This window comes from Piliocolobus tephrosceles, chromosome 6 (assembly GCF_002776525.5).
Source record: "Piliocolobus tephrosceles isolate RC106 chromosome 6, ASM277652v3, whole genome shotgun sequence".
Classification (NCBI taxonomy): domain Eukaryota; kingdom Metazoa; phylum Chordata; class Mammalia; order Primates; family Cercopithecidae; genus Piliocolobus; species Piliocolobus tephrosceles.
The window spans coordinates 7,156,181-7,171,466 of NC_045439.1; the positions used below are offsets into that span (position 1 = coordinate 7,156,181).

General features: G+C 51.9%; 1 protein-coding gene across 6 annotated transcripts in view; it reads left to right on the forward strand.

The window, feature by feature from the left end:
* Positions 1–15,286, forward strand: part of BCL11B (BAF chromatin remodeling complex subunit BCL11B) — a 103,106-nt gene that overhangs the window by 12,361 nt on the left and 75,459 nt on the right. For 2 of the 6 annotated variants that reach the window (XM_023205594.3, XM_023205596.3), the window contains exon 4: positions 1,972–2,340. The exons of 2 other annotated variants lie outside the window; for them this stretch is intronic. In XM_023205594.3, the coding sequence (XP_023061362.1) occupies positions 1,972–2,340 (369 nt within the window). The remainder of the gene's footprint in view (positions 1–1,971; positions 2,341–15,286) is intronic. 2 more of the 6 variants (XM_023205595.3, XM_023205597.3) reach the window with 1 other exon arrangement.

The following is a 15,286-nucleotide window of genomic DNA, read 5'->3' on the forward strand; positions in this document are numbered from 1 at the left end:
ATAAATTGGTAAATTAATTACGTGGCATTGTCTTCAAACCCCTTTTTAAGTAAACTCCTATTTCTTTTTAAAGTGTAATTAATGGTTTCTGGGACTGGCTTTGTGAGGACTGTTTCTTTACCTTGTAGGTTCTTTTTGTTAGAGAGATGCAGGCAACAGATTTAGGATTTCCTCGTCTGCGGGGCGTTTTTGTACTGCCACATTTCTGATGCATTCTACATTTAATTCATCGAGGGCTCTGTCTGCTTTTCTGTAACCACAGATGGGATCTCAAATTGTAGTTTCTCTTCTCAGCGATACCTACATTGCTACCTGTCCACACACAGTTCATACGTGTGCGTTGTACGTCACGTGTCGTCGTATATTCCATATTCAGTTTCACACATGGACTCTCCTAGGCCCTGCATAGGCTCGTGTTCAGAAAATAGAGAACAGTGATTTATGTGTAGGATGGGAGATGCCACAGAATTTTTTCCTTAAATTATCTGTTCTTTGGCTCTGGCACTTCAATAACTTCACTGCCACGGAATGTATTTTCCTCCCTCCCATCCCTTCTCCCCGTTCCTCTGTGGTTTTCATTATCCTTTCCTAAATACCATACAACTTCAAATTTACCTGCCTCCTCGGGTTTCAGACCTTTGGCTGCCCTCTGGCTTCTCTGAAGACCCTGCCACTCGTGCCTTCTCTACGACTACTGACATTTGCTCTCAAAAAATTCCAGCCCGAATTTGCTCAGACCCCGAGGGGAATATGAAACCTCCACACTGTCCACTTCTCTTTATTTATGACACTTTCTGCTGCTGAATCTTCCAGTTTTCCCTTGAGGAGGTTGCTGCTTTTTGAGGCATTTATTAGCTTCCAAATATTTGGGTCCTAGGCTCCCTACTCCCCACCCCCCACAAAAAAAAAAAACCCAAGAGAAATCTATCGGCTGCTAAAGAAATATAAACACATACTGTCCATTGAAAGTGTGGTTTGATATCTTCTAAGAAATGCTTTTGGAGTCTGGAGAATTTTCTTTCTTTCATTTTTCTGGGAGTGAAAATAAAATCAACAAACAGAAAAGGACAGTGGGGAGTTGATGAGTATGGGGAAATCTACAGAGAAAGGGAAGTCTGACCGGGCCCCGGGTGCTTGGCAGGGAGAGCCGGCTTCCCAACTCTGCAAGCCGGTTCCAGCCTCTCTTCTGCTGCAGTGCTTTCTCCTGAGATATTTTTTTGGAACCTGACACTCACTTGTTGCTTTCTGAGCATGTGGGCTTCCTTCTCTCCTAAGGACGGACCCTGAGACGCCCATCTGGGTTTCTGTTTTCTAGTTTGGTGTGTTTCCAGGTCCCAGGTAGAGGAATGTCAGTGGGATTCGCATGAATGGGGAGGGCATGAATGAAGGTGTAAGGGATGGGAGGGGTGGGGCTCTAGCCCAGCAGGGGGAAAGGGTTCCAGCTCACTGGTTCTCAGTCCTGGTTGCCCATTGGAATCACCTGGGGAGTCTGAAAGACTATTCCCATGTTTGTTCCCAGGGTAATTGGTCAGGGGGGTGCTGCCTGGACCTTGGGATTTTTCAAAGCCTCCAGGTGATTCTCAGATACTGGAAACTTTGAGAGACATATCACGACCTCATGCTGTCAGCAGCCAGGGTGTGTGTGTTTGCACGTGTGTTCGTGTGTGTTCTTATACTACGTTGGAGAGAAACTGGCAGAAAATAAACTAGAATGCAGTAAGATCAGCACTACTTACATGGCAATGCCCAGGGGGCACGACGTTGCTCCTAGAGCCTCAGTGTGTGCCCGTCTGTCCCGTGGGGGATGCTCACCAGCCCCCAACCCCAGGGAGGACCTGGTGAGCTCTAGCAGCCAGCAGCAGTGGGGTCTGCTTCTTGGTGGGGATGGGGTGGACCGGAAGTCGGGTGCTGTGACCGCCTAAGCCCATCTCTATCTTCTCTGCCCCTTCCCTTTCTTCTTTCTGTCTCCAGCAGAGGCTGACCATGTGGAGGCTGCCATCCTCGAAGAAGACGAGGGTCTGGAGATAGAGGAGCCAAGTGGCCTGGGGCTGATGGTGGGTGGCCCCGACCCTGACCTGCTCACCTGTGGCCAGTGTCAAATGAACTTCCCCTTGGGGGACATCCTGGTTTTTATAGAGCACAAAAGGAAGCAGTGTGGCGGCAGCTTGGGTGCCTGCTATGACAAGGCCCTGGACAAGGACAGCCCGCCGCCCTCCTCACGCTCTGAGCTCAGGAAAGTGTCCGAGCCGGTGGAGATCGGGATCCAAGTCACCCCCGACGAAGATGACCACCTGCTCTCGCCCACGAAAGGCATCTGTCCCAAGCAGGAGAACATTGCAGGTATGGGATGCTGCGCTTGCCTGGTTGCTGCAGAAGCCACCTCCGGGGTCCCACGCCCTCTGCCTGAGTGTCCTGGTGCAGGGGAAGGCCCAGGGGCTTCCAGGATGGCCTCTGGGCCACCAGCCAGGACTCCCCCTTTCTGAGGGTCCACCATCCAGGTGACCTTCAGGAAGAGACAGGCCTGGGGCTCGGGGGAGGTCCACATGACTGATGGCTACTTGCTTTTGGTGAGGGGACTCTGTCTCAGGGGCTAATTCAGAGGTGGTCAGAAGCACAGAATGAAGATTTGGAAGTCTGGTTGGCCCTCTCTTTGCTGCTGATCTCGGTTTAGTCCCTGATTTTGAAGCTACACAGTCTTGGGTTAGATTTTGTCTTCACAACTTGGACATGTCAGTTTGCCCATCTATGAAATGGAGCTAAGGAAACCCACCTATTAGGGTTGCTGTGAGGATTAATGAGCTGTTGCACGCGGCATGACCTGGTGGGCACTTCGGAATGAGAGTGCTTTTTCGCTCCCCTCTCCTTTCTCTCTGGACTCAGTTTCCCATGTGTGAAAAGAGGAGTTAGGCCCCCTGATCTCAGACGTTGCTTCTGACGTTGCCTGACCCCAGGGGCCGGTCCCAGGCAGGGGTGTGGGAACTTGTTGGAGCACTGTGCCCGTTGGGGGAGGTTGGACATGCCCTTTGACATGCTCACTCATTCGACCACTGGGACAGCTGGTTTTACCACCTTGAGAACAGGTCTAGGGCCCCTCTGTCCCCAGGCATGGGTCTGCTTACCACAGTGAGTTAGCATGAAGTCCCGCCCTCTTGGCCAGCACCATGGCATGCTGGAGCCTCTTCCGGGGAGCCACTGCTTTCTGTGCAAACCAGAGTGTTTGTTTCTGGTTTATACTTCTGAGCCCAGGAGGCCTGGGGGAGAAAGGAGGGCCTGGCCAGCCTGGGTTCCCTAAAAAGCAGCAGCCCGTCCTGGAGCAAGATGGGCATCAGAGTTTATGCAGACGAGTCTTCAAATCCTGATGGTTGACTTTGGTTTAGCCACTTCATGGGTCTGAGCCTCAGTTTCCCCATCTGTCAACAGAAATGGTAATACTAGCAGGCCTGGTGTGAGGATTAGATGAGCAGGGGCTCTTAATCAGTTTTTTCCCTGTGGCACTTCTCTCTCAGGGGCCTCCTCTGGCTCTGCGGCATGCAAGTAGGTGGCTGGCTGGGGAAACGAGTGAATTGATCGTTACCATGCTTCCATCATGGAAGGTATCGTGGGCTCTGGAGGGACTCAGGCTTTGGATGCTTCTAGGAGGGTGAGACAGATGGGCTTGGGCACTCATCAACACCCATCACCCAGGACGCAGTCAGGGTAATGCTGCAAACCTGTCTCCCCCACGTCTCCAAAGCTTTGTGACACTGAGCCTCACTTTGCTCACCTGTACAAGGGACTTAGTGAGCCCTCTCTTCTGTGGGGAGACTGGTGGTATGCAGATTCCTGCAGCCTCCTGCCAGGCACTGGGGAGGCATCAGTGAACCAGATTGGCCTCTGGGCCTTGCCTTCTGATGGGTGCCCTAGCATGAAGTGTCTCATAAGCTTTCCAAGATGCAAGGGGCTTTGAGACATGTCCAGGCCACAGGCATGTAAACACTGGCTTCTCAGAGTGCTGTGAACACCCGAGCAGCGTCTCTTCACCGGGCTGAGCCACGAGGCCAGAGAGGTGCTGGGTGCCTTTTGTCTTTATTGATTGATGTTCCGGGGACAGTTTCACCTGTAGTGTCAATGCCTGGCCTCAGTGCACATAGATCTTTCAGGGGTGGCCTTGCCAGGGAGACTTGGGCCACCTATTTATGTTTCAATGGAAAGATTTGCTGCTTTTGCCAAAAACATCCAAATCCTCATTTCACATTGAAGGCATTTCCCAGTGAGAGGCTGCAGATCACTGTGGCAGGTTTGTTTAAGAAAGTGACTAAATGTGATTTCATAAAAGGCAAAGTTAATCTCCAAGGCAGCTTTGTCCTCATCCTTCCACCCTCTGGCCCCCCTGTTTTTTTTTTTTTTTTTTTTTTTTTTCTGGGTTGTGATACTGCAGCAGGCTACAGTATTTTTATTTTATGTGTGACGAAAGATATTCTTGGCCTTTCTGTTCAGCAACAGGACGAATGGATTTCTTCATTCTAGAAGAAATATGTAAAACAATCCCTTAGAAGTCTAAAGAGATATGTTTGTTCAAAGCATTTAAAATGTTATTTTAATCAAAGGCACAAAACAGTCTACATGCTGTGTCAGCTGAAGACGACCATCCCATTTTAACAGCACACCATGCGCCTGCCTTTCTAGTTCCTCCTATTCCTCCTATTTCCCTGCCTACTTGGGCACCAACTTTTCTTTTCTTTTTTTATTTAATAAAAAGGAAAGATTAAAGAATAAAACTTCAGTGGCTCAAATGTATAAAGTAATTTAATATGGTGGGAGCATTAATTATTTTAGCTTAATTGAATTCTGAGGACTGCAGTAGTTGCATTTTTGTAGACAAGCCCTGTTTATTATTTCTCTGTGTAGATTAACAGTAAAGGAAACACAGATAACTTTCAGTTATGTATTGTAAAATAAATGTGTCAATTCATGTGTAAAGCAAGCTGCTCAGAGATAATTGAGTCTTTATATTTTAAGAGGGGGACTAGGAATCACGGGCACTTCTCCGCCCGGGCTTCCGGAAACCCGTCCAGCTGCTGCCCACGCTCCTGGCCCCCGGGCCGGCTGTCCCTCCATGCTTCTGCCTCCCGGCCGGGACTCCAGTGAGTCCTCCAATCCCTCCATGACCTGCTATTGTCCCCAGGGCCTTGCTGACCCTGGCCAGTAGCTGGTGAGTGGGTGGCTGTTAATTCTTGGACTCTGCCTCTGGCTTTGGCTGTCCAGGCACAGAGGAGTCCAGGTGACCTCGAGGGTCCTTGTGGCCCTGACGGTCCTGCCTTTCCCAGGACCAGCAACCTTCCCAATGCCCAGGCAGGTCCCCGCTCTTCCTTGCTACCAGGTGCTTCTAGAAGTGGGGACTCCAGAGACAGACCCGAAGAGAGTTCCTCCCACCCTTAAGGGAGATCCCAGGGTGGGAACTGCAGGGGGGTTCTGTCAATCATCACACTAGGCTGTGGGCCCCATATCAGCTGTTTCCTCAGGACAGTCAATCTGGAGAGAATTACTGTGATTTTTTATTTTTGGTAAATGATAGAGAAGTGGGAAGGTAGAGGGAGGAAGTTTCTGAAGCTTTGTTTTCCGGAGGGCATTCATTCATTCATTCAGCAACTGAGCTGAGCACCTGGGACCCTTCCTCTGCCCTGGGTGTCCCCACCTGGATCCCCAGGTAAAGAGCCCCCAGAGGAGGGAGCAGACGTCTGACATGGGGATAACGGGCAGAGCGTGAGCTGGCGGCAGCCCAGCTCTTGACGTGTGCATTCTGGGTCCAGGACCCGGCTCGTGCTGAGCATTCGCTGTGGACAGAGGAGGTCCTTGGAAGCTTGTTTTAGGCCTGTGTGGGGATGGGGTGAAGCTGGTCAGAGGCAGGGTCTTTAGCCGGTGGTCTGACTCAGGGCAGCTGTGGTGCTTCTGATACATTGCTGCCTATAGGTTTACATTCTTTATGTTTCTTAAGGTTCCTGCCTGTGGCATCCTCCCTGCCTCTGTGGGGGGTTTGGGGGAGCACAGGACCCGTCCGTTGGGGGAGCTGAGAGGTGTTCCAGGGTTTGCAAAGAGCACGTGGCGCTGCCAAGCCGTTATCTGGGAGGGGTGTTTTGAGGAGGGGTGAGGAGAAAGGGGCTTTCAGGGTGTTTGGGGTTTAAAGGCTGTCTGCTGCTGTGTGGGAAAGAACAGAGCCCGAGTCAGAGCCCCACCCTGCTCCCTGCCAGCCTCCGGCAGCGACTTGACCTTCTGAGCCGCGGTTTCCTCATCTGTCATTGTGACATTTATGATGAGTGCCTGGCACACGGTGGGGGTAGGTGTGCTGCAAATAGGAGCTTTTCCTGGCGCTCGGCTTTCCCTCCTCCGCGGCGTTTTCGGGCGTTAGAGCAGCTTGTACCGGTCTTCTTGGCACTGAGCTCCTGTCAGGGTTGGGATAAACAACCACTGGGTTGTGGGACTAAATCCGCCATCACAGGCAGTGTCGGCACGGGGGAGACTCTCTCCCCTCCATTCTGCCTGTTGGTAGGTGACTGTCCCTTGAGGATCTCTTCGCTGGCGGTGCACTCTGGGGAGCTGGCGGGGGGTTTCAGGGTGAGGGAGCACAGGCTTTGGCATCTCCCGGGTCGAATCCCAGCCCCATCACTCACTGCTGGCCACCTGTGTGAGTCACTTCACTTTTCTGGGGCCTGGTTTCCTCGTCTGCACCTCCGTTTGGGTTATGCTGAGGATGAAATGAGGAAGCACCCACCTGGCACAGGTTGGGCCTGAGGCAGATGATGGAGAAGTAGATGCTTCTAGAAAGCCAAGCACAGGGAAGCGTGGACCCTGCTTGGCAGCATGCCGAGTGCGTGCTTTCCTTGGTCAAAACCATGATCACCTACCTGGGATTGCTCTCACGGTGATTTCCTTACAGGTTCCTCTGTATAATTCCCACTTGATAGTCGCTGAAGGGGAGGTGCTTGATCACCACGAATTTGGTTTTGCCTGTTATCAGCCCTTCCATAACCAAATGAAGCTACAGAGGGAGGAATTAACTATCAGCTGTCACTCATAAGCCTGCCTCCCTAACTCTGCAAGTCCCAACTGTCAGTTTTCTGGAGAAGTGTGGAGATAGGCAGCAGGTGACAGGAGGTGGCAGATTCCCCTGGGCTTGGAGGTGGCAGGCAGCCCTGGCTGCAATGCCCCTGCCCACTTGATATGTCCTCATCTGTAACCCAGGGAGGACCTGGGATGTACCTGGGAGATTCTCTTAGCAGATGGGGCATAGATAGGGTTTGGTTTGGGGTCCCAGTGACCCGTTGCTAAGCAAAACGTGTCAGAGGAAAGGACTTCTGATGAGCCCAGGGATTTACATGCTGCTTTGAGAATGTTCTCTCCAGACTTTTAAAAATAAATAAAATAAACGTGAAAAAAAATAGTAGCTTGGCCAGTGAGAGAAACTAAATCACTTGCTTGTGCTGGAAACTGGAGATAAACCCCACTTGCAGGTCGCCTTCAAAAACTTATGCTTGATCTATTTAGAGTTGTTATTTTCCCTTCAAATTAAGATGAGTTAAATCCATGTGTGTGGTGGCATGGATTATCTTTTTTTATTATTAAATCGTGACAGCTAATTATTAGTTCTGTCTGCACCGAGGAATAGTGCGGTGTTCTGTCTGAGGGACATGGCCCTGGGCTCAGGCTGGGGTCTGGGTGTTGGGATGGCTGAACAGGGCAGAGTTCGGGCTGGGCTGGTGGGTGGTGGGGAAGAGGGGGCGCTACCTGGTATCCCTCATTGTGCTAGATCCTTTTCTTGGGTTATCTCACTTAATTCTCCAACCTTGAAATATATATTTCTAACCCCACTTTGAATTGGCACTCAGAGAGGTTAAGGGAGTTGCTGAAGGTCGCACAGCAAAGCAGAGTCAGACCTGGGTCTGTCTGCTTTCCTTGGATAGCAAGGGGTGTGGAGGATTTTGGGGATGGGTATTCTAACTCTTGTCTGTCTGGCTGGTAGGGCCTTGATGACAGGCACTACCTCTGACCCCATCCAAAATGGTCTTTGGAGTCCATCCCAGATAGGACCCTGTAGACACAGCCAGGAGTCCTCAGATTCCCAGGGACTGTGACCTGCAGTCTGTGGCTTTTGTGTATACTGTCCTGTACTTCCTAATGAGGGCACTGGAGAGATCAGTGATGACAAAGAACGCAGTCCAATGTAAATTCAGGTGCACCTGGGCCGGAATTTTAGATTTTTTTCCATATATACAATTATTTCTTTTATTTTATATTCACTATTGTATAGACTTTTCCCCCATACATACAAATTATTTGTTTTATTTTGTGAAATTGTGGTTTTGCCAGGGACTTGCTATGTGACTGTCAGCCAACTGTTCGCCTCCCCAGGTCTTGGTCCCTATAACTGGAGATACACTCCTTGTGTTTTGGGCTTGTTATAAGGTTTGATTCAGACAAGGTATACATAGAACAGGTTCCTGTGGGTTTTAGCTGTTGTTAATAATGCACATCCTGCCGGTGGGATCCAGAAGAAGGGTCTGGCTTCCTAGCCTCCCGGAAGGACCTTGCTGCCAACTCTTCCCTTTTCACCTGCTCAGTAACTTGCCTGAGCTTACGTAACTAGTTACTGGCAGAGCTGAGTCCAGACCCCAATTACCTTGAGTCAGGACAGGTGACTTTTTGCCATCCCAGGGTGCCCAGCCCTGTAGCTTGAGGCCATCTCCCCTGGTGGAGTCCCAGTTTCCTCAGCTGAGAAAGGGGGTGAGCCCTTCGTGTCCCACTGGCCTTCCAGGGAGACGGCAGACCCACCTGCCATGTGAACTGTGCAAACCAACGTCAAGAGTGTGTGCAGCTAAAACAGGTGACGGCAGCCCCAATTGTAGTTGAAAGTTTTATTGGATTAAAAAAAAGAGACCATACTGGTCACATAAATGGGTGGTTTTTTTTTTTTTTCTCCTCTTAAGGTTTGAGGCCTTATTTATAATGTACGTGGTTCCATACTTCCAGCAGTAATTCAGGAAACAGGAGAGAGAGATAAGGTAAGAAAAAGAGAGAAAGGCAGCTGGGCTCCCAAGGGGCGAACTTAACCAACATTCAGCCTGAGTTAATATTATTATTCTTAGTTTGTCTATTTGACAGTAAATGGTTAGTAATTGACTAAAGTTTTTTAATCAGGCATTTGACAGCTTTTTTGGGTGGTTGTTGCTCATTTTCATGCTTGGCTAATGCATTAACCACCAGGTCTAGAATCTGTTAGGAGTGGGTTCTGCTGATAATCTATAGAAATAAGGCTGGCTGGCTGGCACCCCGTCTCTTTGGGGTCATCTTTTCACTGAGGAAACAAAGAGATTGAGTTTTTCATAATTTCATGTAAAATTTATGTATTTATTTTTGAGACAAAGTCTCGCTCTGTTGCCTAGGCTGGAGTGCAATGGCGCGATCTCAGCTCACTGAAACCTCTGACTCCCAGGTTCGAGAGATTGTCCTGCGGGGCACGGTGGCTCAGGCCTGTAATCCCAGCACTTTGGGAGGCCGAGGCGGGGGGATCACGAGGTCAGGTGATTGAGACCATCCTGGCTAGCACGGTGAAACCCCGTCTCTACTAAAAATACAAAACATTAGCCAGGCGTGGTGGTGGGCGACTGTAGTCCCAGGTCCTCGGGAGGCTGAGGCAGGAGAATGGTGTGAACCCGGGAGGCGGAGCTTGCAGTGAGCCGAGATCATGCCGCTGCACCCCAGCCTGGGCGACAGAGGGAGACTCCATCTCAAAAAAAAAAAAAAAGAATTAAAAAAAAAAAAAAAAGGGATTCCCCTGCCTCAGCCTCCTGAGTAGTTGGGATTACAGACGCCTGCCTGGCCAATTTTTGTATTTTTAGTGAGATGGAGTTTTGCCATGTTGGCCAGGCTGGTCTCAAACTCCTGTCCTCAGGTGATCCGCCTGCCTCGACCTCCCAGACTGTTGGGATTACAGGCACGAGCCACCGCACCCAGCCTGATGTTGAATTTAACTCATACTTACTAGATCTTACTGTGTGCCAGACACTATTCTAAAGACTCTGTAGATACTAACTGGTGTAATACTCCCTATGACCTTATGATATACTAATATCGGCCCTACTTTAGAGAAGAGGAAACTGAAGCCCAGAGATGTTAAGTTATTTACCCAAAGTCACACAGCGGTGAGTAAGGTCCCAGGGTGTTAACTCTGGCAGTTATGCTCTTCACTGTGGTCATAAGTGTGCCTGCATTCCCATCCACCGTCTCTGTCCCACGAGGGTGGTAAATCAGATATTACTTTCATTTTGCAGATGAGGCAACTGAGTCATAGAGAGGTGCCTTGCACAGTTGTCCTGTGAGTCACCGGCTCAGTTGTGCCTAGAGACTAGGCCCCTGGGAGGGAGAGCATTAAGAAAAATAGCTAATGCATGCTGGGCTTAATACCTAGGTGATGGGTTGATAGGTGCAGCAAACCACCATGGCACACGTTTACCTATGTAACAAACCTGCACATCTTGCACCTGTACACCAGAACTTAAAATTAAAATTAAAATAAAGAAAAGAAGATAGGATCCTGACTTCCCAGGGAGGCCCCGGGTCTTCACTGGGTCGTGTCCCAGGAGCCCAGGCCTCGTGGGATCCCGTGTTCTTGAACAGTGGCTGGTGCAGGCCCTTTCTGCTCCTGGCTGGGCAATGAGTGATTCCCACTCTGAGGTCGAATCTTGGTGATGGGACTTGGGTTCCAGAGTGGGGTGAAAGAACCAAGACAGCGGGCACCCACCTGTCCTGCACATATCTGTAGTTGCATGTTGACTGCATTTTGGGAGGAGCTGGCTCCCTCCTCATCATGAGTTATAGGCAAGTGGCCCTGTTGAGTCCAGAGTGGGGAGAGGCAGGCACAGTGGACTTTGGCCTGAGACCTAGAATGGCATCCTACTGTGGCTGGCGTGCTGTGTGACCTTGAGCAGACAGATCTTCCCCATCTCTGGGGCTGAGCCCGCTGGGCTGAAATGTGAGATGGAGTCACCAGTGGTTTCTAACAGCTGCAAGAGCCAGGCAGAAGGTCACGGATTTCCCAGCTCGATTCCTTTCCCACCTAGTAGTTTCCCCAACGTTCCTCATTTTTCACATTAACGAGACTTAGGAGTCAGTTTTCTCTGAAGAAATTGGTGGTGAAAATGAAAACTGTTAGATTGAAAGCTTAGGTCTTTCTGCCCCAGGCTATGAAGATCCGTCTGGGAGAATTTGGTCCACTCACTGTGAGGTTAACAGTTCAAGCTCAGAGCCCCTCGTGTGACCAGGCCCTGTCCCTAATGTCCCTGTGTGGTTTGGCATTCTTTTCTTTGTGATGAGTGTACCCTGAATTGTATAAACCTTGGGCCCTGCAAGATCTGGACCCACCGTGGCCCAGAGCCTGCTGGGGGTGGCCAGTGACCTCTGGGCACACAGGGAGTGGGAGCCTCCTGAGGGCAGGGTGTGATCACTACTTGTGAGCCTTGAACTGGACCCAGGGAAGAAGAGGCCTTGCTGGAGAAAGCAAGGCACCCTAGGCTTCATTTTATTTATTTTTTAAAGTTTTCTTGATGCCTTCTTGCTGGTCTGCTGGATTTGGTCTGGAGAGCCCTGGGGTGTCTCGGAAAGGAGGAATCTGTGCTGAGGGTTGGGAGAGGAGAGCAGGGAGGGAGGGCGGTGGGAACTCTTGATGAGCCCCAGGTCTGGGAAAGCATCTGCCCCTGGCTGCTCAGACAGCTGGGAAGCTGGGACCACAGGCTTCTCTGGGTGGAAAAATAGTAACAAAATAGCCTTTTTGCTGGAGGTGAAAAGTCAGACTCCCCCACTCCTGGTGTGGAGAGAAGACAGCTATTCAGATGCACCAGCCAAGGGCAGGGTGAGCCCCCCCCCAGGCCAGGACAGCCTGCTTGGTCTCTAAGCCAAGGCAATGTTTGATCAGGGCTGTTTTCCCCCATCCCCTGCCCTGGGGGCTGAGAGCCTGGGCAGCTTCCATGGCCTTCAGGTTGCGGGTGTAGACACAACCTCAAAGGTGCAGGCATACAGGTGCGTGGGTCAGAGTCTACTCACGATGAATCCAGAGGCACAGAGCCCTAGGGGCTGGTAGCCCCAGTGCCTAGGCTTTGCCTCTAGTGATATGGCACAGATGAAGCCATCCGTCCAAACCACAAGAGTGTCCAGAAAACAGCGGTCTACCTCCTGACGAATGCAGGTGCCAAAGGCATCCTGGAAAGGAGTGGAGAAGGTGGCTTTATTTCAAAGCCTTTTTTCAGGGCAGAGCACACACACCTTCTGAAGAGTGTAGCCAGCCAACCAGGGATTCCAGGCTCCTCCCTTGGGGTTTGAGGGCAGAGACTGGCTGTCCTGGGCTCAGGGAGACAGCAACTGTCTGAATTCTTCTCTGTTCAGGAGAAAATGGGACAAACCTTCAGCGACTCCTTCCCACCTTCAGCAGCTGGCTAAAAACTGAGTTTTCCTGGGGCTGGAGCTGGTTCTTTTCTCCTCCCACCTCAAGTTCAAAGCCAGCCAATTAAGAAAGCTAAACAGTGTGGTCTTCTCTCTGCATCATTGGCTTGTAAAACTTTCCCTGCAAACTAGACGACTTTATTTGTTGGGAAAACGAAGTATGTAATTTTCCTGACCTGGCCTTTGCTTTGGGGAGACGGGGAAAGAGAGAGAGAAGTAATTTCCAGAAACAGACGGCCCCGAGGAGCAAAACAAGGTCCACACTCCAGCGTCAGGGCAGCGTAGACTGCAGCGCGGTGGTCTGGAACGCTGAAAACAGCGTGTTGCGGAGAGGCGGGACGCGAGGCCCCAGGCTGCGGAGTCCTCTGGAGCCTGGGTCGCCGTCTGCGGGGTGAACATCGAAGTCCTCCTAATTCTGCTTCTGAACCTCTGGGCGCCACCTGCCTCCCCACTACTGCAATTTTCCGGTTTCCCCGACGATTGCAACTTACAAGTCTCCTTTCGCTTCCTTCCATCTTCAGCAGCCCCTCCTCAAGCTTGGCCTCCTCCCCTCCCCGCGACGGTGCCTATCCCGAGCAACTCATACCCATCCCCTCCGCCGCCCGTGAGACGGCCTCCCCCCGCCCTGCCCGCGGGGGACTCAGGCCCTCCGAGGGTTCAGTGGTTGGGGTCCACAGCCCCTTTCATTGCCACACCGGAGAACACAATGGCCTTCCCCGAGGCCAGGGGCGCAGAGCTCCGCGGGGGCAGCTGCATCTCCCGGACCCCGCACCCGGCACGGCGCGGACACTTTGGCAACTTCAAAACTGCGCGGGGGCCTCCCCTGTGACCGTTGCCCCTTTCCCGGCTGGCCCTGGCCCGGTCGGGAGGCTCCTCGGCACTGCTCTGAGGCCTTCGGGCGCGCCTGGCCCCCGCCTGGCCGCCGGCCTCTGATTCGCCCACAGCCTTGCGCCCATCGTCCACCTCCTTCCCTCTCTCTCTGACCCGGCCCCGCTGCGCAAGTTGATTGTGCCTTGGTGGGGCGGGAGGGCCGAGAGGGCTCAAGGTCCATGCATAATTCGGGGGCTTAATGGAGCAGCTGCCTGAGCTGGGCGGCGAGGGCGGGCGGAGGCGCAGCTGACCCAGCCCGCGTCTGGCCTCCCTGGGAAGGCGCGCTCTTTTCTTCCTCCCCTGACACTCCCCTCCCCCACTCGGCCTGGGTCCGAGGAAGGCGGGGGGTGGGCGAGTCGAAGGGCTAGCTTTGGGAGAGGTTTCCCTCGTGCATCCGTGCAACTTTTGCTTTGGGGGGCGGGGGCATGCAGTGAATCGCAGCCGCCTCGAGACCGGCTCTCGGAGGAGGTGGAATGCAGGTTTCCTCGGAGCACTCTGCAGTCCTGGAGTCTTTTTTCCTGGCCCCTTTTCCCCCGCCCCCTGTCGGCCCCCTGTCGGTCCCCAGCCCAGCAGCAGCCCTGCGAGCACGCCCCTGGCCTCGGGCCAGCCCCCTTCCCTGGCAGCCGGCGGAGATGGATGGAGGCGGAGACCCAAGGTCAAGGGCGGGGAGCCAGCCGGCCCCGGGCCCCTTTGTGCGCACGGGGCCGCCCCTCCTCCACCAGTCGCCTCCTCTCTGGCCCTTGGGCGCTCTCCCGGGTGGGTCGTGACCTTCCCGGGCATGGGGAATGTGGAAGTGGTCCCCTCCCCGAAACCGCTCCGCGCCGGTCAGGTCGCCTCGCCGGGTGGCATTCTTCCCGGGTGCTGGGGGCGCACGGGGATCTCTCTTCCGCCCGCCGCCATTGCCCTGATGAGTGGCACCGTCTTCCTCAGCCCACCTTGGCGGGACAGAGCGGGCGGTTCCCGGGATCCAGGTGAGGCCGGGACGGAAGGAGCCCCCGGGAGTTCCCTGGCACAAAAATGTGATCATTCAGGGGCAACAGCCCCATCTCAAAGTGGGGATTTGGTGGGGACCTTATTTTCTTCCCGAGTGGGAGGAGAGTAAACCCGCTTTTCTCAAGGACAAAAGTGTTTTCCCAGTTGTGTGGGAATGGAACCCTCCACTAGAGTGGGACGCGGAAGCTCCTGGAATCACAGGGACTTAATGTCAGTCCTCCTTCCTGCCTGACTTCTCTTAGGATAACCCCTTCCGACAAGTATTTGTATGCAAATCGTCACCTTGCTAGGAGTCTCTAGTTTTGTGTCTTAAAAATTGACCTCCAATTGTTTAAAGCACTTCATCGGGCCCTTACAGGTCCAGAAAAGCAGTGGTTGGACGCCCAGCCTGTCCACCACAATGCTCTTAAGAAAATGTTCAAACATTTTCCCAAAGTTGTTACTCTGGAAATAAAATTGTCTGCTGTTCGCCTGTAGCCGATTAAAAGTTTACCTTCACTGTGACAGCTTTTCCAGGCTAGGATTGGTGCCACATCTCTATTTTCCATTTTTCAGAAATAAATCTGAACCAGGCAGAATAGATTTGCTATAATAAGAGTCAAGGTAGTTTTAAAAATATGCATATACATATATACTTATAATATGAAACAGTATATTACACTTGCTGTGCTCTCAAGGCTAAAGTATTGTGTAAACGGCACCATCATGGCGTTTTGAGTAAGAGTTGATTTTAAAATCTCAGATTTAGCTAACCCGAACTTTGAGCAGCCAGCTTTTCTGGTGGAGGAATCTGAAGGCATTTGTCAATTTATTTTTTGAAAGGCCTCCGGAAAAGGTAACAAATTCAACACTTGGGAGCTCAAAGCTACTGCCAGTCCTGGACAGGGAGGTTTTCGTATCTGTCTGAACTTGCTCGCTGATTTCTCAGACGTCCATTTATAACAGTTCTAACAAG